This window comes from Plecotus auritus (genome assembly GCF_963455305.1).
Source record: "Plecotus auritus genome assembly, chromosome: 10".
Lineage (NCBI taxonomy): Eukaryota > Metazoa > Chordata > Mammalia > Chiroptera > Vespertilionidae > Plecotus > Plecotus auritus.
This window is the reverse complement of record NC_137785.1, coordinates 16,312,247-16,322,233: the sequence shown is the minus strand read 5'-3', so window position 1 is coordinate 16,322,233 and position 9,987 is coordinate 16,312,247. Positions and strand designations below refer to the sequence as shown.

Sequence of the window (9,987 nt, the reverse complement as noted above, 5' to 3'; positions counted from 1 at the left end):
GACCAGCCAAGACCCATCACACAATGTCCTCACAGGCAGTTGAGCCACTTCCCCACCTGGGGCCAGAAGGTGGCCAGGTTGCCAGGAGAAATGAGGAAACTACCTTCCCAAACTACCCTGAAACAGTGTGGGGGTGAGGATCTAGACCAATTGAGGCTGGGGTCAGGATGCCTCAGTTTTTAACTGTAGAGGGGTCTGGGAGCCTGGACAACTGGGTCAGAGGGAGGAGGAAGGACTTGGGTTTCTGGGCCTTTAAAGTTGGTGAGATTCAGAGTGTGGGCCCAGGCCTTCTTTAGCAAGGCCCTGTACTCCCCACCCTTTCCTGGCTGCCCTGGGTAAAGAGAGACATAAAAGGGCTCCGTTTCCTGGGGGAAGAGCAGGAGCAAGAGAACTCTAGCTGCCCCGACCATGAGCTCCATCCTGTCAGCCCTCCTGGGCCTCACCCTCATGCTGCCCCGTGAGTGAAAACCCCCAACTTGGGAGGGGATTTCCCAGGAGGGTGGGCTAAGATGGATTTGCTGTTCCCATCTCAGGGGTTCAGGCCCTGACCTGTCAGGCAGGAACTTGGGAGGCTGTGAAGGAAACATCAGAACTGCCCTTGAGTTGGACAGCTAACGAGGAGTCCTGCATGGATGGCTGGGGTTGCCAAGATTCGCTGATGCTCATTGAGAATGGTAAGAAAGGCCCCAAAGTCCCTGAGCCTGACCCCCACCTTCACCTGCACAGGGATATCCCTCCTCCTGACCAGTAGACTCCAAAGACTCCCTGTCTTCATGCCAGGAGCTGTCCCCTCCCCAGCAGGAGCAAGCCCTCGGGTGCCCAGTTGCCTCCTCTCCAGCCTCTCCCCAGCTACAACGAAGACTCTCCCTCTAGCACCCTGGCGTCCTGATCCTCACCCTGTTTGCCTCCCTCTTCATCTAGGACCCCAAGTATTCCTAGTTCTCATCAAGGGCTGTACCCAGAAGGAGGATCATGAGGCCCTTGTCACCCAGCACAGGAAAGGCCCTGGTCTCTCTGTCGTCTCCTACACCCATGTGTGTCGCCACAAGAACCTCTGCAATGATCTCTCCACCTCCCTCCCTGTCTGGACCCTGCCCACCTCTGCAGGTGTGAAAAGGAGGGGAGGAGGAGGAGAGGACAGGAGCTATGGGGAGGAAAGGAACACAGAGGGGATGTTCATTTAGAACCCCTCCCTCCCACCAGCCTGTCCACACTCCCCAGGACGAGTGCCTCCACTGGCACAGCTTGTTCTAACAGTCCTGGGGCAGCAAACTGGGCTGCTTTTCTGAGTTCGACCCCACCTCAAACTCTGGTGATGGCCTAAACCTGGACCAAGATCCTCTCTCTATACTGTTGAGCTTGGCTCACTCATGTTTCATTTAGGGTTTGAGTATATCCTCTTAAAGTGAAATTGGCCTGTAGCTCTCCACTGTCCTTATCTATATCATAAACTGTTAGGAGGAGGGGGGGTGTTTTTTGTTTCTCTACTCTTTGGGGCATCTTGTCTGCTTGGACTGTGTAGTGCAAGTTGTGGGTGAAATCGACCCTGGTTCCTCCAAGGGCACCCCTCCTGTCTCATTCACCTCTCCCAGATCTCATGCCCGCCCCCCTTGCTCTCTCACCAACCACTCCACTGCAATCTCTGGCTCGCCAGGTCTACATGAGACTGAGGAGGTTGATTATGGGGCCACAAAAGCAAAGAGAATAGAAGGCACCAGATCCAAATGCAGAGCCCACTCAGTCCTCCCTTCTTCCCTCTCCCCTCCCAGTCCCAGGGTCCGTGCGGTGCCCAGTCTGCTTTGCTGAGGAAGGCTGTAAATCTACAACAGAGCTGACCTGCCCCGTTGGGCACACACACTGCTACAATGGGATCCTGCAGCTCAGGGGAGGTAAGCTGGGACACCAGGGTTTCTGCCGGCCCTGCGGGTACCTGAGGGCTGTGGCTCAGAGGAGGGTGAGCCTGGCTCCTCAGGGTTGCATGGTCCCAGTGGTGGCATCTTACTCTCTCCCACTCTGCCTGGCCCCTTTTCACAGTTGGCATCCTCACCGATCTGAAAGTCCAGGGATGCATGTCCCAAGCAGCCTGCAACCTGCTTAATGAGACTCGGGAAATCGGGGCCTTGTCTGTCAATGAAAAGTGTGATTCTGTTGGTGAGTCCCATGTCTGGAAAGCGAGGCTGTACCCACCCTGCAACCTTGGGGTACGATGACCCTTGTGAATGTCAGACGTGCAAACACATCCCACCAACACCAACACCCACAAATAATTTATAAGTTTATTACTCATTCGGGTATGCACAAAGTGAGGGATTGTCCTGGTAGGTGCTTTGGGGTGAGCATGCCAGTAAGAGGTGTCGAGCTGAAGGGGAGAGAGAGGATCAGGGTACAAATATAGGACAGGGTGAGTGGGTTGGCTGTTTTGCATTCCACTTTATCCACTGGGTGTGGAAGTGAGTGCACAGTGCATGCTTCTCATGCTGGGAGTGACTCATTGCCTTCAATTCTATTTCTCCACATGCTTGACCTTGGGTAGCCCTAGTTCTCTCCCCTCCACACCATCCTCACCCATCCCCCACCCATGGTACTGGAGTACCCTAGCAGCCATGCTGCATAGGAAAGAAAGTCAGAGAGAAAGCTGAGGGTGCTTCAGGAGTGATAGGGTCAGCAAGAGCCAAGCAGGGACACTGGGAGGGTCCCCACTCACCCACGCAAGCCCAGCCCTTACCAGTACACCAGTAGGCTGAGACTGGCCTGGAGTATCTCAATGAGAAGCAGGAAGGAGAGTGGGAAGAGGGCCTTCCTTATCTGAGACTCAGTTTCCTCATCTAATCACAGTACCCTGTCCTTAAAGCCTCATGGTGAAAGTTCAGTTATTCAGCAAACATTCCTCTGTGTGCTTGGATCTCTCTGACTAGACTGGGAGCCTTGAAGACAGGGCCTGGATGTCACTGAAACCAAGGTTTCTAGCCTAAGGCAACACAAGGGCTGGCTCAAGATGCAAAGTGAGTTTGTACAGGATTCCAAGGTCTCCATTGGAGACTGCAGAGGACTGAGACCCTAACCCAGCCTTGGGCAAACTACGGCCCATGGGCCGGAACCGGCTGTTCTATCTGGTTCTCTTGCTCTCCCCTCCGCTCCTTTACTTTGAATTTATATTAGTTCACTCCATCCATGCTTTTGTTCCAGCCCTCTGGTCCAGTTTAAGAACCCATTGTGGCCCTCGAGTCAAAAAGTTTGCCCACCCCTGCCCTAACCCTGCCTTAAATGGCCTCCAGGACAAGGAAGGGAGACATTAGTGATGCAGATGGTCACAGGGCTGTGGTGAAAAGGGTGTGGGGAAGCTCTGAAAAGGAAGATACTAAAGCCCTGCGAGTGGGGTGTCAAGAAGGGCTTCACAGAGGAGGTGACCTTAAAGATTAGCTGCAGTTTATGAGTAGAAGCGGGAAAGGACATTAATAGGCAGAGGAAAAAGCCTGTGCAATGGCCCAGCAGTGGGAACAAACCTGCTATTTTCAAGAAGGGCTCCTTGGCTCTACCTGAGAAGATAACATCAAGAGGATGGGGTGTGACTGGAACTTGCAGGACGAGTGGGTGGGGCGGATGATTGTCAGTTTTTCAGGTATACAAGGTGGGTGTGGGTGACCTTTGCTATTACAAGCAGAAGGAACAGTGGTGCAAGACCAAGGAGACAGGAAATGACCTGGTGTGTCTTTGGAATGGATATTGGTGGGGGAGCCAAGAGGGAGGTTGGGGGGCCTGGTGGTGGGTCAAGTAGCCACAAAGCCAGACTGAGGGGTTAGTCTTTCTCCTGAGGCACAGGGAAGAATAGTCTGAGTCTCTCCTTTTGATTAGTTCTGTTTAAACCGTCCGGCCCTCATCTCTGGAACTAAGTAGCATTCATTTTCCAGAAGGCATTCCTGAAACAAATCATATGTAACTCAGACCACACAGACACACAGCACACAATACACACAACAGACATAACCACACTCACCGTGCCAAATGCACAACACACACCACATGCCTCCTTACACCTGACACATTCCACTAACCTCATACACCACACACCACACACAACCCAGCACATGCCACATACATCACACATTAACAAAACACAGACACACAGAACTCATACCATGCTATGCCTTCACAATAAACACAAAATACATACATCACACTCATACCTCACATCACATACCACCCATCTATACACACCAAACAAACATATCATACACCCACACACATACACTTACACCCATATACCATGCACACACTCTACACAAACCACACAAATGCCACATGGAACACAGCTACTACACCACAAATGAATTCTCCTAATACATAAACTTATTCTGTTAGCTTTCAACATTGGAGTCAGAACTTGGGGTTTGCATCTGCTTTCACTGGTTCAGTTCATTCAGTAGTTTAACAAGTATTTATTGAGCAATGGCAAGATCAAGTGCCAGAAGCTGGGGTACAATGAGATGTCATGGAGAGAGAAGACCATTGCAGGGTGACAGACAGCTCCTGTGAAGACCTGGGGCTGAAAGACAGCTCGGTGCAAGGGAACAGATTGCCCAAACAGGCCATAGCAGGAGCCCATTGAAGTAGAATCAAAGGGCTGGAATGTGAATGGCCTTGACTGCCCCACCAAGGAACTAGGCAGTGGTACCAGTGAGGGCTATGAGTCCACATAGGCAGGGAGAGCACAACAGTTAACAGTCTAGTTAGTGTCTGAATCCCAGAGATGTAGGCTCCTGTCTGGGTCTGCCACTGAATGAGCTTGGAGGATCACTACCTCCTTGAGCCTTTTTCACTAAATTCAAGGAGAAGGGGGTGATTACAGACAGTCAGGAGCAAAGGAGTATATGCAAAGGCTCTGGAGTGGGTGGGTACCTGCCACTTGTTCAAGGAAGAGCCCAGTGGCCTGTGCAACTCCAAGCAGTGTGTTCAAAAGAGATCAGAGCAGGACATGTGGATGAAGAGGCAGGGCCTTTGTGGCCATTTTAAGGACTTAAATTTTTATTCTGAGTGGGGTGGGAACCTATTAAATCTTCTGAGCAAAGTAGTGACATGAATTGACTTACCTTTTATGAGGATCCTTCTAGCTGCTGGGTGAAAACTAGAGTAAGGGGAAGCTGGCAGTGGGGGAGAGGACCTCCAGAGAGACTCAGAAGGAAGCAGGTGAGATCCAATGGGGTCTTGGACTCTAGTGGAAGCAGGAGAGGTGAGAAAAGTGGTCGGGTTCTGGAGGTATTGTGCAGCTTAAGCCAACAGGATATCCTGATGGGTGCAACACAGGGTGTAAGACAGAGAGAATTGTTAAGAATGACAGCAATGTTCTCAACTTGAGCAATTACAAGACAGGAGCTGCTATTGACCAAGACACAAAAGGTGGTGGCAGGGAGAGTAGGGCCAGGCTGGGGTGAGGGCAGCAGAAGCCATGATACTGTGGTCTGTGAAGTGGAGAGGTGAGCAGTCCTTCTTCCTGGGGCTGTTTTGAAGGTTATCCATGTAGGTAGATGCTATCTCATCAGCCCAGGAGTTTCTGAATTATGGGACACATCCCTCTGGTGATGTGATGGCCTTAGTGAAAGCTTCTGGTTTTCAGAGTGGACTCCTGAGGGCCCCAGAGGCCAAGGTAGCTGAGGATAGTCATCAATCACGATCTTTCCCGTCACTCAACTCAAGGAGCCCAGCTCTGCTAATTGCTAGTGGTGGACACTGGGAAAGCTGCTTCACAATTCTGCTTCTGTTTTCCATCTTGAAAATGGGGAGAAGGGGGAGGATAGCACCATCTACTTTGGGGGTCATTGTGAGAAAATGAGGTAACCCAGATGATGGGAGCTCCTTGGGAAGCTTAAATGGGCTAATCCATAGAAAGCAATCACAACAGCAGGGCACATAGTAAATGCTCAGTACACACTAGGCACTGGAATAATTCTGTTTGGAACATGAGGTTTCTCAGTTAAAAGAATATAAGGTGTCAGTCTACGCTCCTCATTATCCTAAATTGGGAGCCATGAGGACAGAGCCTGGATGTCATTTACACCAACGTTTCTAGCCTGAGGCAACACAAGGGCTGGCTCAGCATGTGAAGTGAGTTTGTGCATGATTCCAAGGTGTCTAATGGAGACGCTAGAGGACTCAGATCCATCTGTCTCTCTCACACCCCAAGCAAGGAGCAGCCTTAAAGGGGTATTTGAGAAAGGTCCCTGCAGATGTGGAGCAGAAGTGGTGGTATAAAGAATAGGGGTGGGTCTCAGACTTCAAAGATCCCTTCTGAGTCTCAGATCAAGGAACTGTGTCCAGGCTACCTGGAGTGTGACTCAAGAACATAACCACCTTCCCAAGCACGGGGCCTGGAGGGACAGACATGTTCCCGGGGTTACACAGTCCCTGATTTCTTCTCCCCAGCTCGTCTGACCTGTCAAAAGGGGGTCATGCTTCAGATGAAAGAAAACCTGGCTCAGAACCCCCTGCCTTGGAATACATTTTCGACCGTGACATGTGATTTGAATGAGGTGTGTCAGGAGACACTGCTGCTCATAGATGTAGGTGCGTGAGCGGTGCAACAGGGTGGGATGGCCGCCTGGTGTCCTGGGTCTCCTGCCCTGGATTCTGTCCCCTAAACTTGCTGCCTGATTCTCACCATGCCTGGAGTTTTACACCTCAGTCTTCCTCTTTCTACACCTTGGTTTCCCCTTCTGAAAAATGGGGCTAGGTGCTGGCAGTAATAGTACTTATTGTGCTGGGTAGTCATGAGGATATATTCGAGGGCCCTTGCAAAGATCTGAGAACAGAGCTGGTGTACAGTGATATCAGTGACTTTGTCTGAACCTTATTGAGCACCTATTGTGTGCCAGGCTCTACAGATGCCATTGGGTATCTTCCTGCCTCTTTTTACACCAGTGAGGAAGCAGAAAATCCAGCAGGGAAATGAGATAAGAGAGAGTGAGATGACAGATGCAATTTGAAAAATGGGAGGCTCCACTGAGAGGGTGACATTTGAGCAAGAACTGAGAAGTGACAGAGCTGGTGGGAGAACTCAGGCTCAGGCTCAGGCTCAGGCTCAGGCTCCAGTCTTTACCCCACCTTCAACGACCTCTGATCAGGGAACCTAATTTCACCCTCTGCCTGCTAAGCATCCAGAAAACACTAGCTCCTGTCTCCCTTGGGAACTCACCTCCCCCAGCCCAGCTGTCACTCCCTTCCCCCTCGCAGGACCTAAATCACTCATGGTGGGGAGCAAAGGCTGCAGCAAGACTGAGACACAGAATTCCAAGACTATCTCCATCCACTCGGAGCCCCCTGGAGTGCTCGTCGCCTCCTATGCCCATTTCTGTTCCTCCAACGGGTGCAACAGGGCCACAAATAGCAGTGTCCTGCTGAACTCCCTCCCTCTTCCAGGTATGGGAACCCAGGGGGATGGGGGGTGGGGGGGGGATGGAGAGATGGGGCCCCAGAGATACAGAGACTCTGGGCTCAAGGAGGGTGACAGCAGCTGGGAGCAGAGCTGTGCACCCTAACTTTCTCTTTGCTCCCCAGCTGCCCCTGCCCCAGGAGGCCTGCAGTGTCCTGCCTGTGTGCAATTTGGTGCATACTGTGCAAACTCTGTAAATGTCATGTGCCCTCCCGGTACCACTCATTGTTATAACAACTACCTCAATCTCAAAGGAGGTGAGTGCTGAAGGCCAGATCCCAGGATGAAAGGGTTAGGGGTTTGGATTCACTGGTGCTGTGGTGGGAAGGTGCTTGAGGCCCTGGCTCATGGGCTTGAGTGTGGAGGGGGCTGGAGACTCAAATTTCTAGATCTGAGGGTGGAGAGGCCTAAGAGCCTGATCACCTGGTCTGAGGGGCAAGTGGTAGGGTCTGAGATTCTGGATCATAGGAATTTAAGTGTGTATTACTTTGAGATCCCTCTGAGTCAATCTTCACTCTCTAGGTGGGCTGTCCGCTATATTTAGCATTGAGGGCTGTATGGCCCAACCTTCCAGCTCCTTGTTGAACCACACCAAAAATATTGGGCAGTTCATCGTAAGTGAGGGTCCTGAGAATGAAGATAATGAAGATAATTATCGTATTAATGGGGCTGTTCCTGTTCGCTGCCTGGCTTGGGTTTTGGGGCTAGGGCTATCCCTAACCCTTTGGTGTGGGATAACCTCCCCACTGACTCCATTTACCCATGATTTTTCTCCCCTGCTGATCCCCTAAATACAGCCCTCCCTCTGATCTCATAACCAAACACTGAGTTGTTTTCCCATCTTCTCTGTGAATTCTCATCCACACTCACACACTTTGTGATCTGATAGCAAGATATGGAAGAGCCTGGGAGCAGCTACACTGTTCTTACAGCCACATGTATCCGATAAATAAAGGAATCATCTTTTTTCCCAGTGCTGGGGTTTCTCTATGGGAGGGAGGGCAGCACACCCAGCGATCTGGCATGGCGGAGGAGAGGAATCCTGTGAGTGATTCACCATCCCAGGCCTGTCCTTCTCTGGTCTGGTGAACATCTCTGTTCCAGCTTGGGTAGTAGCAGAGACTTGAGGGTATATGGGCATCTCTGTGACCTGGGAGGTGAAGGTACACTTTGACCAATGAAGCATCTACTTAGGAGTCAGGTTCCCTGAACAAACAGGGGCTTCATCCCACTCAAATCACTTGACATACGATTTTGTGTGAAGTAGAGAAACAAGAGATTGTGCACAGTTTCCTGAGGCTGGCATCACAGGGTCTGCTACCATTCTAGGCCTGAAAGACTGAGGAGAAGTTATTACCATTACTAGAATCTTGAAAGAGGGGGCGGGAGGTTTAGAGAGGGCTGCCTGGCAAGAGCTCAGATCTCAGACCAAGTAATCCGTCCAGCCAACAGCAACATTACAGGGAAGGAGCTGGGGAATTGGTGGCCCAGCCTCACTCAGTGTCTGCCCTCTGGCCTCCTATCAGGGCTCCCCATTGACTGCACCCAGCTGTAAAGCAGGAGATCCCACTGACACAGTCCCCATAGATCTGCCCCCAACAGGGCAGAACAAGGGAAGAAAGGGAGACTGAGTCTGGAAAAGGAAACAGAGTGTCCAGCACAGTCCACCCTTCTTCTCCTCACATCTACCCCTTCCTTTGTCCAGGTGGAAATCAGTCTTCAGAGAGGATCATAGGCCTAGAGAAAATTAAAATGGCAATAAATAAATACCTATAAATAATAACCTTAAATGTAAATGGATTAAATGTTCAATCAAAAGACATAGGGTGACTGAGTGGATAAGAAAATATGCTGTCTACAAGAGACCCACCTCAGAACAAAAGATACACATTAACTGAAAGTGAAAGGATAGAAAAAAATATTCCACACAAATGGAAAAAGAAAAGCTGGGGTAGCAATACTCACATCAGACAAAATAGACTTCAAAACAAAGGCCATAACAAGAGACAAAGAAGGCCACTACATAATACTAAAGGGAATAATTCAACAAGAAAATATAACCCTTGTAAACATATATGCACCCAATACAGGAACACCCAAATATATTTTTTAGAAAAAAAAAACTCTTGATGGTCTTTAAGGGAGAGATTGACAGCAATACAGTCATAGTAGGAAACTTTAACACCCCACTGACATCACTGAATACATCTTTCAGACAAAAAAATCAACAAGGAAACAGAGGCCCTAAATGACACACTAGATCAGATGGAGCTAACTGATATTTACAGAACATTTCACCCCAAAGAGCAGAATATACATTCTTCTCAAGCATACATGGAGCATTCTCAAAGACCACATGTTCAAACACAAAACAAGCTATACAAATTCCAGAAGATTGATATCATACCAAGCAACTTCTTCTATCAAAATGGCATGAAGTTAGAAATCAAATTATAATTTTTAAAAAACTCCAAAACACTTCAATACATGGAGGCTAAGTAGCATGTTATTAAACAGTGAGTGGATTACCAATGAGATCAAGCAAAAAATTTAAAACTTCCTGG

General features: G+C 49.7%; 1 protein-coding gene across 3 annotated transcripts; it reads left to right on the top strand.

Moving 5' to 3' along the window:
* The first annotated feature begins 275 nt into the window (after nucleotides 1-275).
* CD177 (CD177 molecule) lies at nucleotides 276-8,397 on the top strand. Of its 3 annotated transcripts, none has more exons than XM_080645023.1 (9): nucleotides 276-457; nucleotides 534-674; nucleotides 922-1,107; nucleotides 1,770-1,889; nucleotides 2,035-2,151; nucleotides 6,418-6,558; nucleotides 7,225-7,410; nucleotides 7,549-7,680; nucleotides 7,946-8,395. In XM_080645023.1, exons 1-9 carry the CDS (start codon nucleotides 409-411, stop codon nucleotides 8,212-8,214), a joined length of 1,341 nt encoding a protein of 446 aa, XP_080501149.1. In that variant the 5' UTR covers nucleotides 276-408; the 3' UTR covers nucleotides 8,215-8,395. The 3 variants fall into 3 exon arrangements, with proteins under 3 accessions (XP_080501149.1, XP_080501150.1, XP_080501151.1); XM_080645024.1 differs by having other exon boundaries at nucleotides 379-457; nucleotides 557-674; XM_080645025.1 differs by lacking the exon at nucleotides 922-1,107 and having other exon boundaries at nucleotides 385-457; nucleotides 7,946-8,397.
* The last annotated feature ends 1,590 nt before the right edge of the window (nucleotides 8,398-9,987 follow it).

Coding starts and splice junctions, on each gene's coding strand:
- CD177 (XM_080645023.1), top strand. CDS start 409: ATGAGCTCCATCCTGTCAGCCCTCCTGGGCCTCACCCTCATGCTGCCC. Junction 2,152..6,417: donor TGAAAAGTGTGATTCTGTTG/GTGAGTCCCATG, acceptor TCTTCTCCCCAG/CTCGTCTGACCTGTCAAAAG. Junction 7,411..7,548: donor GAACTCCCTCCCTCTTCCAG/GTATGGGAACCC, acceptor TTTGCTCCCCAG/CTGCCCCTGCCCCAGGAGGC.